Source organism: Notolepis coatsorum, assembly GCF_963971535.1.
Source record: "Notolepis coatsorum genome assembly, chromosome: 18".
NCBI lineage: Eukaryota > Metazoa > Chordata > Actinopteri > Aulopiformes > Paralepididae > Notolepis > Notolepis coatsorum.
The window spans coordinates 89,405,941-89,431,043 of NC_140182.1; the positions used below are offsets into that span (position 1 = coordinate 89,405,941).

Here is a 25,103-nt window from a genome sequence, read left to right on the forward strand (position 1 = left end):
TGTGTGTGTGTGCGTGCGTGCATGTGCTGCACACGTGTGGTAGCTACAGGAGAACGAGACGTCTGGAGGAACGTGTCTCCTGACGGCTGTAGCTGATCGTCAGGGAACAGCACATCAGATAAGTCCGGTCTAAGCAGTGAGTGGACTTCCTCTATAGAGGCTCTGGGCCCACACCAGGAATGTGCCTCTCAACCTCTCAACCCCCCCCCCCCCCCCCCCCCCCCCCCCCCCTCCCCGCCCCCCTCCAATGCCTTGCCGCCATTGGTCCACTCTGGAGGGCGAGACGGGACGTGTTACTATTGTTGTGTTCTGTTTTAGCTCGCCCCTTGTTTGCTATAATTTGCGGTTCGCTCTAACCAGGATTCTGTAATTCTGCGATCGGCTGCTGTTCTTTTTTTTGCACTCTCCCCGTAAATTATAGTGAATTACGCTAAATTGAATGATAGTGAATTTACGCTAAATGAATGCCTGGACTTGGATATCTAAAAATTATCTAAAAATGCAACATTCACCCCCCCCCCCTCATTCCCTTTGCTTTGTTTTATATAGCTTTGTTTTATATAGCACACAACCCATTCAGAGGCAACACCCATTGAAATGAGGAATGGTCAATTACAGTAAGTTACTCCGGGGACCCGTTCTTCTCTCTCTCGCTCAAATGAGTCAAGACACTGGCATTTGGGCACGAGAGCTGCCTCTGTGACTGTGGGGCTAATTCCAATCCTTTTAGAAGTAAAGTGAACAGCAACTATCCCACAGTTCTTCAAAGGAGCCGGGCAGAGCAGGGAAGAGGAGGAGGAGGAGGAGGAGGAGAGGGAGGAGGAGGAGGAGGAGGGAGACAGACGGACAGTATCTAGGCCTCCCTGCTGAGGAGTTCTCCCTCGGACTGGAGACCAGTAATCCCATCAAAGTAGCAACAAGCTAAAGCCTCCCGCCCCTCTCTGTGTGTCGGCGTTGTGGTTGATGATAGTGATGAGGATAAGGATGATGATGACGGCTATACAAGGGGAACTGAGGCCCTGGAGATTAGATACGTGTGGAAGTGTGAGTGGCCCCTGTGGTGGTTACCTCTGGGCCGCGGTAGGGTCTCCCGTTAACGATCTCCGGCGAAGCGTACAGCGGGCTTCCGCAGAAGGTCTGCAGCAGCTTGTCCTTGTGGTAGAGGTTGGACAGCCCGAAGTCAGCGATCTGTGCAAACAGGGGGGGGGGGGGCGTTTGATGTTAAAATTGACCATGTGACAGTTAATTCCTCCCTCCTTCAAAGATCAAAGGTGCCGGGAATTGACCCATCTCAAAGCCCCAGCCCTCTTTTCTCAATCCTCCAATCGCAACTCTCGTTTCCCACCGGACATGTCAATCGTAGGTCAATTGTATAACTACAGCGTGCCGTCGTGAAAGGTTGTAGAAAATGTAAAAGGTTTAAGAAGGTTCTTATAGGAATGTAGCCATTTTCATGCAGTTACTTTCGTGTATGTTTTATAACGACATATATATACTTCACACCATTTATGCTCTGGTAATACAGTATCTTCCAAAAATACACCCTTTTAAACTCAAGCTTATGAGGCATGATTTTATACATGGATACATTGAAGGTCTGGTATGGACTGCAGGGTATATTTATTTGAAATCTCTCCTTACCTTAATATTACCGTTTTCATCCAGTAGCACATTTTCCAGTTTCAGATCCCTGTGCACCACTCCATTCTACAGAACAGAACGGAAAGGAAAAATAGATAAATAGAAAAACATATCCTGGATGCAGCCATTCATCTCCTCATCCATGACAGTTGAATAGAAGCAATAAAACAGTCCATTGTATTAAAAGAAGATAATTCAGTCAGACTGAGCTATCGCTTGCGGCTCTCGGGGGAAATCAAGGCGGCCTGTTGGTCTAGTGCTGTTTAATTGGTCTCGTGCCCCTGGGGGTCTGCGCTCACATGCTCCTCTCCGACAGGGCCTCCGACTCACATGTGTCGCACAAGCATGAGCCTGTAATTACCGAGCAGGATGAGTGATGTTCTCGCAACATTTTGGGATTAAGAAGAAACACAACTATGTTGTTAGTGCTTGGCTTTAAAGAGACCAGGAATGAACATGTGGCATGCAGGGGGGTTAGGGAGTGGGGGACTGGAACCATCTCAGATGCGGAGAAGAGAGAGTGACTTCACTCCCTTCCAGCTGCGGGCCGGACGGCGGCGTCCTCCCCTATTGTTCGTCCCCGACAGGGAACACATGTTCACATGGCTCTGATTGGCGGAGACGAGGTGGGAACCAAGCGCTGCTTCCTTTGTCAGTCGACCGCACCACCCTACCGGCGGTAGGTGGTGCTCGGCGGTGGCGCTGACTCACCACCCCTCTCTGTCTGGACTGGGACTCTCCAAGGCAATGACTGTGACATCATCCCCCACCTCCAGCTGGGGAGACTGAGTGACTGGGGTGGGGGAGGTGGTCAGGGTCCACCTAAAAAAACTGGTTTTTGACAGGTTTAACGGGTGGGGGATGAAGCAGTCGGGGCATGGCTGGGTGTTTGGGGAAGGCTATGGGGATGGTGTCCTGGGATATCCTTCAGTGTGACAATAACAGAGGAAGGCAGAGCTGACTGTGCTGTAAATGAGAGTAAAGCGTGGATAGAAACTGCCTGTGTTCCATCTCCACTCAGAAACAGATGACTCCCTAACAGCAGACGGCCAAGAAAAGCTTGGCTGGTACGGCACAGCAGACTGACTGGATATACGGTTAACTGTTAGCATGCATGGTTAATGTTACAATAAGCACACGCTGTGTGTGTGTGTGTGTGTGTGTGTGTGTGTGTGTGTGTGTGTGTGTGTGTGTGCGTGTGTGTGTGTGTGCGTGCGTGTGTGTGTGTGTGTGCGTGCGTGTGTGTGTGTGCGTGTGTGTGTGTGTGTGTGTGCGCACGCGTGCATGTGTGTGTGCGTGCAAGTGCGTGCGCGCACCCTCACCTTATGACAGTGGTGCACGGCAGAGACTATCTGTCTGAAGAAGCGGCGCGTCTCTCTCTCGCTCAGGCGCCGGCGCTCGCTGATGTAGTCGTACAACTCGCCCTTGCTGGCGTACTCCATCACGATCACGATCTTGTCCTTGTTCTCAAACACTGCGGGGAGATAAGAGAGGCAGAGCGGTTGGCCACAGCTCACCACCAGCACTAGTATCTCTTCGCCACACCAGGGTCTGCTCTGTAGAAGGCCAGAGATGGGAGGACTGTTTATATAAAACTCTCATGGATCATTTTATCACCGCAACTGGACATTGTTACGTAAAGATTCCAGGCAAACAAGGCGCCAAAAGACCCCCCCCCCCCCCAGTGTTGGAGCGAGAATCCAAAATTCCCTAGAAGCACAGGGTTACATCACCTCAAGCCCCACCTCGTGAGTCTGGCTGCAGCCCCTTTAACAACACTGCAGGGAGGGGCTGCTATTTCAATTACAACGAGAGCAGAGACAGAAAGAGCAGGAGGGAGAGAGAGAAGAGACAGGAGGAGAGAGAGCAGAGAGAGAGAGAGAGAGAGAGAGAGAGAGAGAGAGAGAGAGAGAGAGAGAGAGAAAGAGAGAGAGAGAGAGAGTGACTGCATTTGGACTGTATTTTATCCAAAGCGCTTTACAACTTATGTCCCTCACATTCACCCGTTCACTCACACACACACACCGACGGCAGGCCGACCTGCTCATTGGGAGCAGTTAGGGGGTTAAGTGTCTTTGCTCAAGGACACTTCGACACGCTGCTGAGCCACTGTCACTGTATGTGTGTGTGTGTATATATTTGTATGTATGTATGTGTATACTGTGTATACGTTTATATGTGTGTGTGCGTGTGCATGTGTGTGTGTGTGTGCAGGGGGGGTAAAGACAGAAGGTCCTCTATGAGAGTTGTGTCCTTGGCAGTAACTCATCATCAGCTTCTCATCATGTCGCTACATTTCACAGCTCTCTCTCACATTCCTGAGTCGTCGCCACACTGTGCATCCCTTCAGGAAAATGCTCCGGTCGTACCATGATTTTAGTTTACATCGGTTTCTATAGAAATGGATTGTTGTGTCCATCTAGCCTTCTGCCGTGGCATTTTACCTTGAGAACGTGATTTTCTGCCAGCAGCTTGGCATGTAGGGGTGAAAATGATTAGTCAGGCAGATAGAGACAGACAGAGAGAGAGGGTGAGACAGAGCGAACGCTGATAAGGGATGACAACAACACAGTCAACCATGTTGCTCCTTGTTGTGTGCGTTGGTTTTCCCACACAGCAGGGTCAGCGGGGGTGGATGCCTAGCTTTCTACACCCATGACTGAGCACCTTCATAGTCTGTCACACTACTCTCCTTACACCCCCCCCCTCTCGGGGCATAATCCTGTAGAAAAACACATAGATGCTGATTGATGTTAACACTCTTTGATTGTGACTAGCTGGCTGGCTGCTGGTAACATTTGGGATCCAGGCCAAGAGCCCCGGAAAGGTGGGGGTAGGTTCTAGTGTTCTGATTGGTGGACAGAGCGGTGACCCGTGGAGGTCGTGTGGGCTGGGAGGCCTGGGTCCCAGCATGGGCTCTCATTTACCTTTGACCCCTGGTGGCAGTGTAATTACCTGGCTTACATAACTTGGGTTAGCCACAGCTCACTGCATGCCACAGCCACCACTACAGCCACCACCACCACTATAACCACCACTACAGTCACCACTACAACCACCACTACAACCACCACTACAGCCACCACCACCACTACAACCACCACTACAGTCACCACTACAGTCACCACCACCACTACAGCCACCACCACCACTACAACCACCACTACAGTCACCACCACCACTACAACCACCACTACAGTCACCACTACAGTCACCACCACCACTACAGCCACCACCACCACTACAACCACCACTACAGTCACCACCACCACTACAACCACCACTACAGTCACCACTACAGTCACCACCACCACTACAGTCACCACTACAGTCACCACCACCACTACAACCACCACTACAGCCACCACCACCACTACAACCACCACCACCACTACCACCACCACTACAGCCACCACCACCACTACAACCACCACCACCACTACAACCACCACTACAGCCACCACCACTATAACCACCACTACAACCACCACTACAGCCACCACCACCACTACCACCACCACTACAGCCACCACCACCACCACTACAACCACCACTACAGCCACCACTACAACCAACACCACCACTACAACCACCACTACAGCCACCACCACCACTATAACCACCACTACAACCACCACTACAGCCACCACTACAACCACCACCACCACTACAACCACCACTACAGCCACCACCACTATAACCACCACTACAGCCACCACCACCACTACAGCCACCACTACAGTTACCACCACTACAACCACCACCACAGCCACCACCACCACTACAACCACCACCACAGCCACCACCACCACTACAACCACCACCACCACAGCCACCACCACCACTACAACCACCACCACTACAACCACCACCACCACCACTACAACCACCACTACAGCCACCACCACCACTACAACCACCACTACAGCCACCACCACCACTACAACCACCACTACAACCACCACTACAGTCACCACTACAACCACCACCACCACTACAACCACCACTACAGTCACCACTACAACCACCACCACCACTACAGCCACCACTACCACTAGAGCCACCACCACTACAGCCACCACTACAGCCACCACTACAGCTACCACTACAACCACCACTACAGCCACCACTACAACCACCACTACAAGCACCAATACAGCCATCACTACAGTCACCACTACAAGCACCACTACAACCACCACTACAGTCACCACTACAACCACCACTACAACCACCACTACAGCCACCACTACAGTCACCACTACAACCACCACTACAAGCACCAATATAGCCATCACTACAGTCACCACTACAACCACCACTACAGTCACCACTACAACCACCACTACAACCATCACTACAGTCACCACTACAACCACCACTACAGCCACCACTACAACCACTACCCCCACTACAACCACCACTACAGCCACCACTACAACCACCACTACAGTCACCACTACAACCACCACTACAACCACCACTACAGCCACCACTACAACCACCACTACAAGCACCAATATAGCCATCACTACAGTCACCACTACAACCACCACTACAGTCACCACTACAACCACCACTACAACCACCACTACAACCACCACTACAACCACCACTACAACCACCACTACAACCACCACTACAACCACCACTACAGCCACCACTACAGCCACCACTACAACCACCACTACAAGCACCAATATAGCCATCACTACAGTCACCACTACAACCACCACTACAGTCACCACTACAACCACCACTACAAGCACCACTACAGCCACCACTACAGCCACCACTAGTCACCACTACAGCCACCACCACAACCACCAATACAGCCACCACTACAACCACTACCCCCACTACAACCACTGCTACAGCCACTACTACAGGCCCTCTCATTGGACTAATTAGCGCCTATTGTCCGACTGCCCTGTCTTAGCTGGGGCTATAGACCTCTGTCACTAGCTTACACTAGCAGCAGAGGGTGGTGACATAGAGGGCAACTCAGCAGAGTGGAGGGCAAACAGACTTTAACCTAAAACTGTGAACTAAATAGTTTTTATGTTGAACGCATGGTCCACGTCTCTCACATTATGTCAAAAACACAACAGAACTTCACAACCAGTATGGCCGACCAAGGCCCCTCTCACCTGTAAATTAGCCGGTATAGTTTGTGAATACAGTCAAAATGAACATAGTCACACGGTAGCCATTTTGCTCTTATGTCATGCTCAGGTTGGGATTCCTTTCCACCCTGTTCCCACCCGAGCATGACATGAGGGCAAAATGGCTGCTGTGACAACATGGTCAATGGCCTCCTGTCTGTTCTAGTGTCCTTGTCCGAGTCACCGCAGGCTGGTCTTTACAGGCTCTGCGTCTGCTTAGGGACAATGGCATCTCAACAAGACCCCTACACTCAGCTACAAGCCACTAACGTTTTAGCTGAATGGACCGATTTGAGCGTTTAAAGCATTCTTTGGGGTTAGGCGTTTTGTTTTAAAGTGGGTGGGTGGGGGGGGGGGGGGGGGGGCGTACGAGGTTACGGGGGGAGACTGGCAAAATGCGTTGCACAGCATGCTGATGAATGCCGAATGCAAGGGGAGAGAGAGGGAGGGAGGGAGGGAGTGGTAAAAATCTCCACGCACACATCTGGTTCAGCTTTGCTTCATACAAGACAGTTAGCTGGGGCTGTTGAGGAGGGTGTTGCCGGATACACATGTCTGTGGGGCGGGGGGGGGGCTCCTGTACATCTCCAAGCCCAGAGCTGGGCGGGGGCCGACGCTGCAACAGTAAACACTGGTTTAAGGAGACGCACCATGCGAGCGACGCGGCACGCCACCACATGACAGACGTCGCTGCCGGTGCCGTGTGCGTAGGAACAGCACCAGGACGCCCCGAGACGTAGAAGAGACGGGCGTCGTTCTTCTAAATCGTTCTCCGAGACGACGTACAAAGGTCCCTAATGCAGTTTGACAATGCTGCCCAAGTGCTCAAGAAAGCACACGAAATAATTGATGACCCCACACATGTCCGTCATGTGTGTTTTGACCTGCTGCCCTCAGGAAAGCGCTTTAGACAGCCTGCCTGCAAAACAAACAGAAGGAAATGTGGGTTTGTACCAGAGGCCGTTCGACTGGTGAATGGCCACAAACGTGCACCCTTTGACCCCTTGATTTAAATATTTTGACGAAAGTGCACTTTTTATACCGACCAAATCTATTTATCTATTTATTTATTTATCTATTGGACTGACAGATCAACAATGTAGGGATCCCATTCTGGCAGTGTCATGTCTTTTATGCTTTGAAGTGTCATGTATGTCTCTTGTCCCTGTTTTGTCCCTGTTTTGTCTTGAATGTATAGAAATGCAGCTGTTTGTGATATCATGCCTTAAATTGCCCCTTGCGGGACTAATAAAGTTTTTTGAATTGAATTGAATTGAATTGAATAGGCTAAACCACGGGCCTCCGGCTGACTACTGGCATGTTCTCCCATGAGCAATGTTTGTCACTTATATACCCCACCGCTGATAGCGATCTCGAGAACTTTGAATCCAAACAAAGGACAGCTCGGTAAGCCAGATTTGCGCGGTGGCACACAACCAGCTGTGTGGCAGGGCAAGCGGACCTGACGTGGCCTAGAAACAGTTGCCGTGTTGACAACATATGGCATCAAAACAGTCACCAGCCACACGGAACGCACTCGCACACACGGCAGTGCCCCGGTGACGTTAATTGCCTGTACTCAGGCCTGCCGGGCCACATTCTATTAGATGATGGATTGCGTTCGAGCGACACAACACAAACATGGGAGTTGTTTAACCTTTACACTCCCCTCATTATTTCCACTGCCACCGTCATTCAATATTTTCCAAGAGGATTAAGGTCACTCCTATCAAAAAGGAAAAAGGCGTTGTCCTAGGGAGAGACTATGCCGTGCCATCGGAGCCATACCTGATGATGGCTTTGGTACAGTAGAGAACCCCTTCCTTCTTCTACAAAGCAACTGTGCCAGAGTCAGACACAGGGGTACAGGGTGAACGAGGTCAGCCCTGAGACCACACATCTACACACACGCACACACACACACACACACACACACACACACACACACACACACACACACACACAGTCTGGTTCCCAGCTGCAGTTGTCTCTAAGTATCAGCAGATGTCTGGCCCTAAGATCAAGACCAGGGAAGACGGGATGAGACCTTTCAGATGTGGGAGAGAGGCAAACCCCACGGCAACCCCCCCTCTAATTCGCACGCACGCATGCATACACACACACGCGCATGCACGTACACACACACACACGCACGCACACACACACACACACACACACTAAATTCATCCATCTAATACTCATTGAGGCACACTCAGAGAGCAGTCCAGATGCACACTGTCAGATCCATCTAGACAGACACTGGCCCGGCCAGCCAGACAGAGAGAAGACGATGAATAACATCCCATAGCTGTGGTCCAGTTCTTATTATGACATCTGCATGTCATAACATGACGGTCCTACCGCCCGCCGACGGTCGCGGCAAGAGCCGGGGGAAAGGCCCACGTGTGTGTGTGAGCATGCGTGCAATTTGATAGGTGTGATGCACGTCTACAAGATTTTGAATGTGCGTGTGTGTGTGTGTGTCCTTTCCAAACAAGGACTCCGTGAAGCTGTGGAGACTAGGCTTGTGGTTTGATCAACCACGGAGTGATGATGACGTCTGGAGCGTCAGCTCCTCATAGGGTCACCCCTGGCGGTATTAGGTCATGTCTAAGATAAGGCACACTCTATGCAGGGTTAAAACCTAGTCATGTGTGTGTACTGTACTATACTGGACTGTGTGTGGTTTGTGTGTGTACTGCAGGTACTGTATGTGGGTGTTCTCTATATTCAGATTCAGAAACTGTATGTATGTATGTATGGATGTGTGTGTGTGTGTGTGTGTGTGTGTGTGTGTGTGTGTGTGTGTGTGTGTGTGTGTGTGTGTGTGTGTGTGTGTGTGTGTGTGTGTGTGTGTGTGTGTGTGTGTGTGTGTGTGTGTGTGTGTGTGTGTGTGTGTGTGTGTGTGTGTGTGTATTCTGATTCAGAAACTGTGTGTATGTATGTGTGAGTGTGTGTGTGTATGTGTCTGTGTGTGTGTGTGTGTGTATTCAGATTCAGAAACTGTATGTATGTATGTGTGTGTGTGTGTGTGTGTGTGTGTGTGTGTGTGTGTGTGTGTGTGTGTGTGTGTGTGTGTGTGTGTGTCCAGAGGAGAAGCAGCCCCTCACCTTCGTATATAGAGATGATGTGGGGGTGGCGGAGTGACGACATGATCTCTATCTCTCTGCGGATGTGAACCATGTCCTGCTCGTCCTTGATCTTCTCCTTCCTAATCGACTTGATGGCCACCTGGAGACGCGGAGCACAAACGAGACACAACACTCTGGTCAGTTGACCTATAATGACGAATGAGATTCAGCAGGGACACTATGGACAATGTTAAAACGGTTTCAACATGACACAAAGAACAACAACAGCATATAAACTGGCACACTTGAATGTACTACATTCTATTTCCATTTCCTAGCAACACATCAAACACTCCACTGAAACCTCATATAACATATGATAACGATAATGATAACGTGGGTGGCGGTAATCTAATGGTTAGAGAAGTGGGCTTGAGAATAAATCCCTCACCAGTTCGAATCCCTAAATTGCCAGTTAAAGATTGATTGTTGGCCTTCAAAAGAGAGGACAATATTGAGCTTGGGCTAGGAACTCGACAGACTTTCCCTTGTATTGACTATTATTTCTCATATAGATCATGCTACAGCAAAACTGGCCCCCATTGACCATATTCACACGGTGAATGGTTAGAGAAGTGGGCTTGAGAATAAAAGGTCACCAGTTGGGATCCCTAACTTGCCTGGGGTGCGTTGCTCTCCCTTCCCTAAACAATCGCTGTCGAGGTGCCCTTGAGCAAGGCACCTAACTCCCAACTGGTCTAGTGCTCAGTGGCAGCTCAGTGGCAAGCGGTAGAAGGCGGTGGATGTACTGGGCGGCTGCCAGGTGATAAACTGTTCCAGTGTCAGGCAGGGTGTTGCTGGAAAAGAACGAGCGGTGCTCGTTTAATATTCCCCGGATGAGCAGAGGCTATAAAAAAGTACGACATACTTAGTAGTAATACTATCCAGCAGTAACACTATGTATAGACGGTTTCAGCTAGACAACACAAACTAAGTTGTTGTTATTAGCAAACACTGCAACAGGAAATCAACTTCTCCTGATAGTCCTGAAGGGGATTTCTGAAAAGAAACAACACTTTTACATTAGAAGATACTACTTTGTTAAGCCACATCTGATCTTACTGTGGACTTGAGAATGTGCATGGCTGTCACAGAGCCCCCGTATTGCACACCATGCGAGTCTGTCGGTCGAAACGCGCAAACTAACCTACTGACTATTGACATGTCTCCTCTTTCACGATACACTGTGCTCATCTATCCTAACTCCCTATGGTCCTATTGAGTCCCTATAGCGACCTTTTGACCTCCCATCACCGCTCCACGCAAACACAAAAGCAAGGTGAAACTGAGGGATGTGGGCGGCATAGTCCAAGTCTTCGGTATAATTGACTCTCTTGTGGGGTGGGGGGGGCAGGCAGGGCGGGTGGGGGGGGGGGGGGGGGGGGGGCAGGAATCAAAGCAACCACACGCGTGGTGCCATAATGGAGGCTTTTCTTTGTACTCCTCAGGACCCACGATCTACATATAGCCTGGTGTTTGTCAATGTTTAGAGATCTCTATGATCTAAATGTCTATGATCTCGGCCCCTAGCCCAGCATTAATGGAGGGATCAGGTAGCACACTCACAAGGTTCAACGGCGCGGCCATTTCCATGGCAACTGCCTGTGTGCATGGTCAGGAGCGGAGCCGTGTATTGCAGCTCCTAGCCGAGCCCGAAGGGGCTCCTGCAGTCAGTGGATTCAACCATTGCATTTGACGGGATGATTTTTCACTGTCATCATGCAAATAATACTAGGTTAGGAGTCAACCGCAAATGGATGCACTCAAATCTCCAGCCAAAGCGCTCCTAAAAAACGAAAGGCTTAAGCAGGCTACTCCAAATAAACCAACAGAAACAACACAGTCCGGCAGCACATGTCCCAAAATTGTAGCCTAAACATTCTGCATTGAGAGTCCCGGGCTTCCTTTGATCAGGCCTATTCATTCTGAATTCTGTTAGTTTAAACTTTTGTCCTCCCCGAGCTAAGCAGCCATATTCCGGGGAGCATAGTTTTATTTCAAGCAGCAGAAACCACACAGGCTGTCACGGGTGCCAAGCTAATTACCGTGTACATCCATAAAAATAACCCCAAACCGGAATAGCTCCCATCCAGAACACTTCTTGATTACATAGAATTAAAACAAAAAGGGGTTCTTTCTATCATAAACAAGAGGGGGGCCCAGTGTGTCCACACAGGCCGAATGGCATCATTCATTAGTTTGTGTTCTTTGTTGGTAAAGATTTGTTTGTGTCGTCGTTGTTTTGCTTTACCTCATGGGATTTAACAACATTTCATGCCAGATATATGGAGTGCAAGTCTGCTTTTTCATGGTTTTAATCAGGAACTTAAAAGATGCCGTGGCGAATTATAGAAATATTGTAGCCATGATGGGATGCAGTCTGGGGACCCGGGTACCTAACTGGCATGAATGTGTTGCTGCCATTTCAATACCATCCCCGACAAACCTGAAATTATGGCTATTGCTCTAATGTCATGGCAGGAACAGGGTGGAAGAAAATCCCAACCTGAGCATGACATAAAGAGCAAAATGGCCACCGTGTGAATATGGTCAATGGAGGCCAATTTCCCTGTGGCATGATCTTAGAAATAACAGTCGAGGGCCAGTCTGTCGAGTTAGAATTTCCAACCCTGGTTGCAGCCCAAGCTCAACAATGTCATCTCTTTTGAAGGCCAACAATCAATCTTTAACTGACATGACCCTAATACCACGGTTTATGCAAACTCATTAAATGAGCCAGCGTTCACACACAAGGGGCCCGAGACTAAGCCAGCCATCCCTCGCCGTGTATCTTCTCCTCACGTTCCCCTGGCATGACCCTGTTGTGGGTCATTACACAGCGCTGTGGATCATCCACTCACCAGCCGGCTGGGCGGGCCAACACAGCAACGCTTGTCTTTAAGTGGAGCCCCATTACTGTCACTCATAGTAAACAGGCACTGCACTGCTGCCCATACCGGCCTCTGCCAGGTAAAGGCTAGACCCCCCCCCCCCCCCCTGCGCGCAACAGGGTTTGTTTGAAGTCCACGTCCCGCTTCGCTAGAGCCTGACATCGGCCAGCGCTTTCTCAGGCCATTAAAATAGATGAGGTATCCATCATTCACAACCCGCCCCTCCTCCCTCTCCGAGTGAAGATCATGTTTGTTGTATGATGTGATAAAGTACGAGTGTAACTGTGCGCGTCAGACAGAAAGAGAGAGAAGGAAAGAGGCAGAAAGGGAGAGAGAGAGAGATGAAGAGCCCTCAACTATTCCAGAGGAGAACTATTTCCCAATAGATGCCAGAAATCCTAATACCTATCCATCCGCGCCACACATAGCAAGAGGAATGTCAGTGTTTTGGCTTCTCCAGTCACTCCCCAGTAGGTCCATTGTTAAAGAGTGATGTAATCTAGTGCTTTAAGCTCATATTAGCGTGACTCTGACTGACGCCCACCTCCTCTCTTGTTATGGTGGGGTTCCCTCTGCGCTGACCCCCTCTTCTCTGTGGCTGACCCCCCCCCCCCCCTCCACACAGGATATTAACCTTCCCCCTCCAATCTCATTTCCTGCTGGAGATGGCCTTTCATGTGTCACTGGCCATTCTGGGCCCCGCTGTCACCACAACCTTTTCAGCCTCAAGTCATCTACATAGTAAACACTCTCTCCCTCTGTCTCTCACACTCATACACACACACACACACACACAATCCATGAAAGCACCACTCACAGCAACATGTGCACACACAACACACACAGGCATGTAAAATAGTCAGAGACAAATCCATATCGACGCGAAAAAGTTAAAAACTGAGCACCGTGCCGTGGACTCTTCAGGGTGAGAGCTGCTGCCGAGCGACGCAGCATATGGTTGTGCGGATTAGAGCGGGCACTCGCTCTTTCACTCGCTCACCCTTTTCTCGGACACACTAAACGTCTCTGCATCTAATCAATCTCTGTCAAGTGTCTGTCATCCATCTGTTTCCCACGCACGCACACACACACACACACACACTGACACCAACTCATTCTCTCTCTTCAATCATGCCACTCTCTCTGCTCTTCCCATTTGCTGCGTGTGGAAGAAGCCGGCTTGCCAGCCAGGGGAAGTGACTGGGAGTGAAGGAGGTGATTGCATAACAGTCTCACCACACTGTGCTCTATCTGCCATATGACCACTGGGGACCACTGCTGGGTCAGGGGTCAGGTATACATTAGCAATACTGTGCCAGACGCACGTGCCCTGGGGGGGGGGTGGGGTCACCACTTTCACACTGCCTGTCTGAGTGCTGCTGGTGCTCTCTGTGTACCGAGGTGCTGACTCTCCGAGGGCAGCCGTAAATATACACCCGACTCCCCAGACCCACTGGTGTGAGGCAGGCCTCCATCGCTTTACTGGCAGCAGCATCCTGTTTCAAGTTATAGGACTTTGGCCAACGAGTCTGCATGCTATGGCCAAGGCAGCGCTGCAGATAGGAGGAATGTAAGAGGGATCGACCTAGTGGTTTCTAGAGCTCAGTTTGATTTAGAAATAGACTATATGCAAGCAGAGGATGGATACATTTAGCTGTCTTGTGTAAACAGTGTCCCACACTCATTTGTGTGTAAAAAAAAAAAAAAAATCAATACAAATGAATTGTGATATGAATAATGTTTTACAGTAGACCATTGTAGTGAGGCAGTGAAGCAAGTGGGCAGGGCCATGAGAGGGAACCATAATAAAAATGTTTATGGTGCCGCCGCCAAGCATGCATTTGCCAGGGGCTATGGAACCTGGGGGGAGAGCATGTTGACCCATTACAGAGTTTACCCCACTGGCATTCTCGGCACATGGAAAGTTCCTCCTGATCTGCCAGAATGGGAGCAGGGGTCAAATTCTGCCGCATGTGGAAATGTTTGGGGTGGTGTGCACTAGTCTGCAAGGACAACTCATAGGTTAGGTATATAATACAACAGCAGCAGATGGTGAGCATCCAGGTGAGGTACATTATTGTTGTTGTTGTTGATGATGATGAAGCACCCAAGACACACAAGGCAAAGAGACACACACACACCTCCAAAACACAAATAAACCAAAATGCCTTAGTCCAATGGTCACTCTAACAGCCCAACACAACAAACCAACCAAAACAGCCTAACTGTTTTGATAGAACAGCTTTAAAAGTTTACAAAACCTTTTTTTTTTTAATGGGAACCTTTTAACTTTTACTGCGATAAACTGTATATTCTGGCCCCCATTCAAAGTGAGTGGGCGCGAGTATCTTTCTAGAGGACTGTTGTTGGCTGACATCGGTGATGCGTATCATTGGGGTCACTCTACAGTCGCATCAATCAGTGGCTGCTGGACTTTTAACATCTGCACTCAAGCATCCGGTCGCGAGACACCGCTAGGGACAGCGCGCGTGCAGCCGAGACTCCCATAGGAGGCCCTTCCGGCACGCGGGGGGATTCCCAGAGGAGAGAGACAACACGCGCCCGCGAGTGCAACAAAGTAGCTATTTTGGACGAATGTTGTTTTCAGCAGTGACTCATAAAAGGGCGTCGCAATAGAAGGCCTGAATTATATTCTTTTTCCTTTTTTTTACTGTATGAAGCACATTCTCATGGGCTCATACAGAACCAAGCAACCAAGCATTTCACCTTTAATGTACATGTACTTTATATGTGACAAATAAAACAAAACTTGAACTGAACTTGAATTACATGTCTGCTAACAAAATACATTGCTCTTGACTTTTTGTTTATAATTCCTTTTTTTGTTATGATTGTTCTGTTTGACGGAGCTAGATACCGTGATTTGTGTGAAGGAATATGAAAGAATACATGTTCAAAAATAAACTTTTTCATTCATTCATTCAATGACAGGCGCCTGGCTCCACTAAAAAGGACCTTGAATAATGTTTACAAACAACCCCCCTCAGAGAGTTCCTCGAGTGGCTCCTCACCTCTCTCCCGGAGTGCCGCTCGATGGCCTTCTTGACTTTGCCATACGTCCCTCTTCCGAGCGTCTCGAGGAGCTCGTAGCGGTGTTTCAGGTTATGCTTGTGGTGGTGTTTCTTCACGCCCGAGTTTCTCCTTCCATCACTATCTGCCGGGGTGTCCGGTGGTGAGCTGCCGGCAGGTAGGGGTGGAGGAGGAGGGGAGACCTCGGGACGGGTGAGCCCCCGGTGGGCCGATAGATAAGCTGTTTCCATCTTATTCTAGGGAAGTATTCAAACTAAATTTCCCACTGTTAAATATTTCAAACTATAACTACTTATAACAATTATCGATAATATAATACTTATATAGGCCTAATAATAATAGTCTTAATAAATAAATAAATTACAAAGAATAATGTGTATTAGTTATATTATTAAACACGGAACCTAACATTCCAGATTGTCTCGACCGATCACTTACTTTGATCATTCTTTAGTGACCAGAGAATCCTCATCTATACCTACTCATGTTATTATCGCTGCATAATTAGCCTACTGACAGATTAAATACAAAAGTCTATTAAAAGGACATTATCGGTCCATAAGAGCCTGCTACTATATAGGCCTATTACAATGGATATCTATTCATTCTAGGGCTATTAAGTAGTACACTAATATGTATTCATATTTCGACACGAGCCATACATGTCTGAGGCTAAATCCACTTTCGATTTCAGACAATAAATAACGTAACCCTACCTGTATGTACTAACTGAGGTCTATTATGAAGAACAAAAGCAAGCTAAAAATAAAAAATATCGATCTGCGCTCTTCTCGTTCGACAGTGGATTGGCATTATCTCGTAGTCTTTCGTTTATTCTGGGTCGTTCACATCATTATCTATCGTCTGTCTCTATATGCTGCCAACATCATTCGACTCACGACGTCTAAAAGGCGAAACCCTCGGCGTCATTATTGCCTCCCGAGAAAGCAGCGACGAAACCGGCGTCGTTCTGTGTGAAGATGACCCTCATCGTGTTGCCCTCGGCCCTCCAGGTGAAGCGTCATCCAGCTGGACTCTGTCTGGGGTGCGAGCGGTGCCCCATGCCCGGGCAGACGTGAGAGATGCGCTCTGATCGGATATCTCAAACTGAGACGTTTTGAATATTGCCATGGTCGTTTTGCTCTCCTTCTTCTCGTGCCGTCTTCTTCTTCTCCCTTTCTCTCTCTATTCTCCAACGTGAGGGGCTGTGTGAAGGAGGAATGTGAGATGATCCGGGTCCGGAGGCGGAGTTTAGTAGTAGTCCTCCCCCTCCCTCTCTCTCTCTTTCTCTTTCTTTCTCTCTCTTTCTCTTTCTTTCTCTCTCTCTCTCTGTCTCTCACTCTCTCTCTCTGTCTCTCTCTCGCTCTCTCTCTCTCTCTCTCTGCTCTCTCTCTCTCTCTCTCTCTCTCTCTCTCTCTCTCTCTCTCTCTCTCTCTCTCTCTCTCTCTCTCTCTTTGTGCTCTCCTCTTCTCTATTATTATTATTATTATTATTATTATTATTATTATTATTATTATTATTATTATTATTATTATTATTATTATTATGGAGTGCTGAGTAGGGTTGCTTCACTTTACAGCGCCGAAGACGAGCTCCAGGCTCTCGTGAGGGAACAGTCCCCCTACAAACAATAGAAATGATTCACGACAAAAAAATGCCCCGTATTCATTGTATAGGCAGACTTTCAGTCACTGCCGATATAACAAAGGGATTATAGGACTACCTGTCTGAGTCCAAATTAATCACTTCCAGATTTCCTTTGGGTGTTGAATTATGCCCCAAAGGCCATAAGACACCGACCTGATAATGTCAATACAAATGTCCATGTAAGATACTTTGCAGTTATGAAAGAAACACATGCAGTATATTCAATTTTTAAAACATATTTTATATTACATTTTAAACAACACATGCAGTGTAACTTAATGTTAAATAGTAGCCGGACAAACGGCTTCAATTGCTTTTATGCTGATGCGATTGATTTATTGTCATGGTCACTGTAGCCAATTATATTTGTTTGTTTATTCTTTTTTAGATGTCCTTGTCTGTGTATCTGCAGTGGATGTTAGTTAAGTAATGCTGTTTTCTGTCTGTTTGTGTTTCATCATTTTGTATTTGTGTCTATAGGACCCACTTGAAAATGAGATGATACATCTCAAGGGGCCCTCCTTTCAATATATTCAAATAAAGCCATACATTCATTTTGAAATGATGGATAACAGATACAGTTACACCAAAGCATAATCTGTCTCTGCTTGCTATTGCAGTGTTCCTCGACTTCCCCGGGGTGACCTCGGTATTTCATATACATTAATCACGCCAAATGCATTCATATTTGCATCTGGTTCCAATAATGAAAAATAATGCAGTGGAACCTCAGAAGGGATTATCTAATTAATCCCATTTTGCTTTGGGCTACTCTGTACACTATATACCGGCCATGTGAACAAGCATATCATGTTTCTTCTCTCTGACCTTTATTTCACAAAATTAACCTCTTTGTCTATATCTATCTGTGTCTGTCTATCTGTCTGTCTGTCTGTCCGTCCGTCCGTCCGTCCGTCCGTCCGTCCGTCAGTCTGTCTGTCTGTCCGTCTGTCTGTCCGTCTGTCAATCTACATAATAATAAATAGGGAATAGGAACAAGGTGTCCGCCCTGCTGTGCCATTCAGTGGCAGCATCATGTGGCATGGAGCCAGCCTGTCCAGGGAGCCTCAGCCAGTCACCTCTGCACCTAAACTATTCCAGGCACCCTGAAGGAGATGGCCAGCTCCGGTCCTACAATCAGCTTACCTTGACTGTACCGCTCGCTTGTCTTGCCTGTGTATGGAGCACTTTATCCGCTAATTACAGAGGGGAAGTTTATGTCAAACAGTATCTGATTGAGGAGAGATGTTGTTCCCTATGATCTCTGCGATAGCTGGTATAAATTTAGAGCATTTGGTCAGTCGAGTATCCATTTATAGCAACAGTCTCCAAGATGTGTATCTGATCTGATGCTAACTTGGCCTTATTTGCACCCTATGGTAAATAGCTGCCCTTTGTTGATAAAGCATCAACACTGCCCCCTTGTGTTCATAGTAGGGATGAGTAGACTAACATCAAGTTAGACCCAAAGTCAACCAGGGCAAAGCTTTTTACATAACCAAAAGGTTGTAGGACCAGTCTCCAACTCCAACTGACTGTGGAAATCTAAACTCAAACACTACAAGCCTTCCAAAAGAGATAGCAGGGTCAAATAGAGGTTTGCTGATTTACTGAGCCAACCGTTTCCCAGGCACAACATTATCACTTAACCATAGAGGGCATGACTGCCAAACAGTTATAAAAGTTAAGCTTCTAGGATCTAGGCAGTATACCTGTAGAAACAGATTTAATGGCTCATATATAAAAACTGCTATTTTAATCTGCTTGCATTTATCGCAGTCTCTCAAAGGCATATAATTATATACTAAATGTATGAGAATGCACATAGGAATTGATGGTCCATCAAAAGACCAGCAATGTTGTATAGTCTCATGCCATGCACTTTAAATGGCATTGGCAGATGCCATTATGGACCATGGGTATAATAACACTGGAGCCTGATAAAGAAGGAGATATGCTGTACATGCTTTCACATCATTAGTTATAGTGAGCTATGAAACCTGAATGAATGAATGAATGAAAACTTTATTTAACAGATTGCAGAATGGGTACAATACAGTACGGCTCAATACATACAATTGTTAAGGGGATGCAGACCTGAGAAAGACGTTTGTCTTGTTTCCATCAGGGTCCCCCATTTTCAATTCATATAGACATTTATGACATACACAACATACATGACATTTATGGCATAGGGACATATAGGTATTTAGTACTGATACATTTGTGACATAGGCGGTATTCAAATATACAGTACTGTTACCCCTAGATCCTGACAGAGTATATACATATGATGGGGAGGGGACTGTACATTAGGAGGGGGTGGGAGGGAAATATACATACGGCGGGGAGGGAATATATACATGCGGTGGGGAGGAGACTGTCTATTAGGAGGTGGTGGGGGTTTTGGGCATTTATGGTGGCCAGTTTCGAATTGCAGCCTCCCGTAGGTGCTCTTTAAGGGCGGTTTTGAATGTGGGCAGGGATTCACATTCCTTTACAGCTTTGGGTAGGGCGTTCCACATTGTTGTGGCATAATTGCGAAACGTGTTTAGTCCCTTGTTTGAGCCGAATCTGGGTTTAACATGATTTGTTGAGCTTCCTCTGGTGTAGTGGTTGTGGTATTCACTGACCTTTGGGAAGTATTTTGACATGTACATGGGCACCCCGGTCGTATAGTGTATCTTGTAGACCAGGCCCATTGCAAGTTGCTGTACTCTGTCGTCTACTCTAAGCCATCCTAGGTTGGCAAAGTGGGCAGGGGTGAGGTGGGTTCTGGGGTTCAGGTCAAGTAGTAGTCTGACCAGTTTGTTTTGTGATGTTTGTAATTTTGTTTTAAGCGCCTTTGAGGTGCTTTGGTACCATGAGGTGCACGCATAGTCATAGTACCCTTGAATGAGTGCTCCTGCCAGAGTCTTCAGGGTATTCTTGTTTACCAGAGAGGAGATCCGGTACAAGAATCTAGTTCGTTGGTTGACTTTTTTTATTACATTGGATGCCATTTTGTCACAGGAAAGATTTGCCTCTAGGATGGAACCCAGGTAGGTAATTTCGTCTTTCCTTGTGACAATATTGTCACCCACTGTAACTGAGAATCCGTCGGTCTTGCTGAGTTTGTTATTTGAACCGAAGAGAATGGACTCTGTTTTGCCCATGTGTAATGATAGTTTGTTATCAGCGAGCCATATGCAGATTTTGCCTAGTTCCGTGCTGAGGGTTTTTTCAACCTGCAATTTGTTCTTGTCAGAGACCAGCAGGGCTGAGTCGTCCGCAAACAGGAACAAGTTGCAGTCACAGGCTGACGACATGTCATTTGCATAAATTAGGAAGAGTAGCGGTCCTAGTATGCTTCCTTGTGGAACACCACAGCTCACTGTGAGGGGGGGGGATAGAGTACCGTTTACCTCTACCATCTGTTCTCTCCCCTCCAGGTAGGATTGCATCCAGCTCACTGATAGGCTATCAAAACCAATTGCTTTTAGCTTGTCCATTAGAATGGAGTGATTGACAGTGTCGAAGGCCTTTTGTAGGTCCAGCATGACCATGCCGCAGTATTTGCCAGCGTCCACCTCTTGTTTGATGTGGTCGTTCAAATAGAGGAGGCATGTGTCAGTGGAGTGGGACGTTCTGAAGCCAGATTGGAATTCGTAGATTAGGTTTTTTTCCGCCAGGTACTTTTCGACCTGTTCGTAGACTATTTTCTCCATGACTTTCGAGATGGAGGTAAGAATAGAAACAGGGCGGTAGTTGCCTGGGTCTAATTTGCTGCCCTTTTTGTGTAGAGGGGTCACTCTCGCAATTTTGAAGTCCTTGGGGACGTGCCCCTGTCTTATAGAGAGGTTTATTATGTGTGTGATGACTGGGGTGATGGCGGCTGCTGCGTCTCTGAGGAATTTGGAGGGGATGTTGTCATGGCCAGTGGCCTTGTTAGGTTGGAGGGCGCTCAATTTTTTGAGTACCTCATCGGTTGTTACCATTTCAAGTTTGAAGTCGTCTTTGTGGACCCCTAGGTTTTTGTAGTATGCTACTATGTGTTCTACCCCATAATGCCCTGAGTGGGAGGGTAGTTTGTTTACCAGTGTTGTGGCTATGTTTGTGAAGAAGATGTTTAAGTAATTGGCTACATCCAGCTTGTCTGTGATCAGCGTGTTGTCCGTCTTTATGTTTATGTTTGAGAATCTGGTTTTAAGTTTTTTACTGCAGCCTAGTTGATTATTGAGTAATTTCCAAAGTTCGCGGGGTTTGTTTTTGTTTTCCTCAGTTTTGTCGTTGATGAAATTTCTTTTTGCGGTTCTGATCATGGTGTTTACGTCATTTCTTAGTCTGTTTCTTTGGATTTTTAGTTCAACCACGTGGGCTTGGAGTTCACTGTTTGAGCTTTTGGAAAGCTTTGTCTGACTTTTATGAAGTTCAGAGCATTTTTTGTCTCTGGTTTTCATAGCGGCCAGTATTTCAGTGTGCATCCATGCCTCAGCGCGATTTTTAACCCTGGTGGTTCTTATCGGTGCCATGTTGTTGAGTATTGCTGTGAATTTGGTTTTGAATCCAAGCCATGTTTCTTCAACCTGTGTACCACTGAGCTCATCTGACCAGTCCAAGCTCCCCAGTTCTAGGTTAAAGGCCTCTCTAGAGTAAGTTTTGAGGTCTCTAGATGTGACTGTTTTGTGACAGCCGGCCTTCTGTTTTAGCTTTTTGCGGGTACAGAAAATCATATAATGATCACTTAACCCGCATGCTATCACCCCTTTACTGGAGATCATGGACTTGTCAGAGGTCAAAATGAGGTCAATGGTGGTTTGTGTCGAATCGCATACCCTTGTGGGTTGTGTGATTAGCTGGCTGAAACCGTGCAGGTCAGAAAATCTACTGAAGGCCTTGAAGACGGGTGCTGATTTACGCAGCATATCCGTGTTCCAGTCCCCAATAAGAATTTTTTCTACCCCCTCCACCCCAGCTAAACACCCATCAAGTGTGTCATAAAAGCCACTCTGTTCTGGTGGTCTATAGATTGTGCCTACTAGTACTGGTTTCGCCCTGTCTAATAAGATTTCAATCCAAACAGTTTCAATTTCATCATGGTTAAGGTCAGTACGGTTGATGTATTTGGTATCCTTGTGTATATACACACAGACGCCACCTCCATACTGGTTCCTATCCCTCCTGACTATTGAGTAGTTTTCAATTTCAATCTCTGGATCCTGTACAGATGAGTCTAATTTTGTTTCTGTGAAACACAATATGTTAGCCTTACCGTTTAAAAACAACTGTTTGATTTCAGCCAGTTTAGGTCTCAGGCTATTTGTATTTAGATGAAATATGTGAAGTCCATTTTTGCTTGTAATAAGATTGACGTCGTCACAGTTGAGGTAACTCTGTTCAATTGTGTCCTGTCCTGTGGTGGGGGGAGGGGGGGCGTTGTTGCTGTTTGTGCCGTGGGTGGGGAGGGGGGGAGGGGGTGATGCTTTGTCCTTTGCTGGAGTCTGTATTCCTTTGTGTGAAAGCCCGCGATGTGGGGGGGGGGGGCTGGTTGATTACAGATATGTCTGATTGTACTCCATTGTGGGGGAGGGGGGGTGCCTTTTGTCCTGGCCTCGGCCCGGGTAGACTAGCTGGCATGGCGGCCTTGGCGGGGCCAGCCAAGCTAACCGTCGGGTCCTTGGTGACCTTGATGTTCCGCGCCGCTCTCCCTTTAGCCACTCGCCGAGTCCGCTGGGGCTTCTGTGAGGGTATGTCGCTGCTTGCTGGTCGGCTGGTGCAACTGCTGGCTGAAGCGTCAATTGCGTGGATGCTGTTGATCTCCGGCGCCGGTGTGAGGAGCGATGCCTCGCTGTTTTGTCCCCGCGACGTGCTGGGCGCCTCGGTTGTGAACCCCGGTTCCTTCCCTCTCGCTGTGGCCTCTCGTGGGTTCTTTTGCAGAGGTGGCAGAGGAGGAATGTTGCCGTTGATCATGTCGTTAGCCGCAGTATGTGTGGGTAGCCGTTGATCTGTTGTGCTGGCTGCTGCTTCTTGGGTCAGCAGATTTGACTGTAGTCTCTGGTTCCGTGTCATTACGGGACCAGGGTTCTGATGAATGTCACCCGACATGAGCAGATATAATAAAAACATTGATCTCTTATTACACTTGCCTGCCGGGGGTAATTTCTTTCGTTCCGGATTTGCAGTAAGTACTGTGTGGATGGTCGTGGCTCCGAAGGCAGGGGCATCCAAATGTCAATATCCCTGCTATTTATCCACACGAGTAAAAGGCACAAGTTATAAAAGATCTTATGCAACTCAACAATCTGCAATGGTAAGTTGCACACTTGATAAATCTCCACAACTCTGAACATTGGTAAAACCAAGGAGCTGATCGTGGATTATAGGAGAGGACAGCAGGAGACACACACACCACTGACGATTAACGGGGCTACCGTGGACAGGGTGAGCAGCTTCAAGTACCTGGGGGTCCACATCTCAGAGGACCTGACATGGTCAACACACATAGACACAGTAGTAAAGAAAGCGAAGCAGCGCCTCTACCACCTGAGACAGTTAAGGAAGTTCAGAGTATCGGGGAAGATACTCCAGTCCTTCTACTCAGGAGCTGTAGAGAGCATCTTGACCGGAAACATCACTGCCTGGTATGGAAACTACACGGCACAGGACAAGAAGGCCCTACAGAGAGTGGTGCGCTCAGCCGAGCGTACCACGGGTATTGCGCTACCTCCCCTGCAGGCTCTATACAACAAGAGGTGCAAATCCAGAGCCTGCAGGATAATGAAAGACCCCCACCACCCCAATAACAGCCTGTTCCAGCTGCTGAGGTCAGGCAGACGCCTGCGAACTCCAGCTACTAGGACGGAGAGGCTTAGGCTAAGCTTCTTCCCCCAGGCCATCAGAGCCTTGAACAATGAACATTGAGAGACACAGAAACTGAACTATCCACACACAAGCACATACACGACACGCACGCTGAGCACGCTCACACACTAGCAGCCACTTTAACACTCATGCCGCACACACGCACACTTATGGCCAGAGGAAAGGCCACTTAAAGTAGTATAACATCAGGAACAGTGTATTGCACTACTAAAGCTACCTAGCATGTCCTATATGCTCTGTAAATACTAATGTACAGATACCGAGATGGCACACCATGTACCTGTTTATTGCACTGTTTTATTGGATTCTATTAATATGTTGTACCACTGTATTTTATTGGATTCTATTATATGTTGTACCACTGTATTGCACATCGTCGCGGGCAAGACCAGCCGCATTTCATTGTATACCTGTATGCCGTGACAATTAAAACTCTTGACTTGACTTGACTTGAGCTGTGGTCTATGAAATGCTTCACCCAGGTATTCAGAATCCCTCAGGCTGCTGGCATGTCACTCACAATAATAACTTTGAGATTGATTGATTGATTGATTGATTGATTGATTGATTGATTGATTGATTGATTGATTGATTGATTGATTGATTGAAAATTGTATTAACAGATTGCAGAATGGGTACAATACAGTACAGCTCAATACACACAATCGTTAAGGGGATGCAGACCAGAGAAACATTTTCGTCTTGTTTACATCAGG

General features: G+C 47.7%; 1 protein-coding gene across 1 annotated transcript in view; it reads right to left on the reverse strand.

The window, feature by feature from the left end:
• The window catches only part of nuak1b (NUAK family, SNF1-like kinase, 1b), a gene marked incomplete at its 3' end in the record, with an annotated part of 53,910 nt that extends 36,854 nt beyond the window's left edge, over positions 1-17,056 (reverse strand). Inside the window, exons 1-5 of the mRNA XM_084335270.1 lie at positions 15,861-17,056; positions 9,917-10,037; positions 2,964-3,115; positions 1,642-1,707; positions 1,069-1,188 (exon numbers count right to left, since the gene is read on the reverse strand). Coding sequence (XP_084191396.1) covers positions 1,069-1,188; positions 1,642-1,707; positions 2,964-3,115; positions 9,917-10,037; positions 15,861-16,109 — 708 coding nt within the window. The 5' untranslated portion in view covers positions 16,110-17,056. The remainder of the gene's footprint in view (positions 1-1,068; positions 1,189-1,641; positions 1,708-2,963; positions 3,116-9,916; positions 10,038-15,860) is intronic.
• Between the last annotated feature and the right edge of the window lie 8,047 nt (positions 17,057-25,103).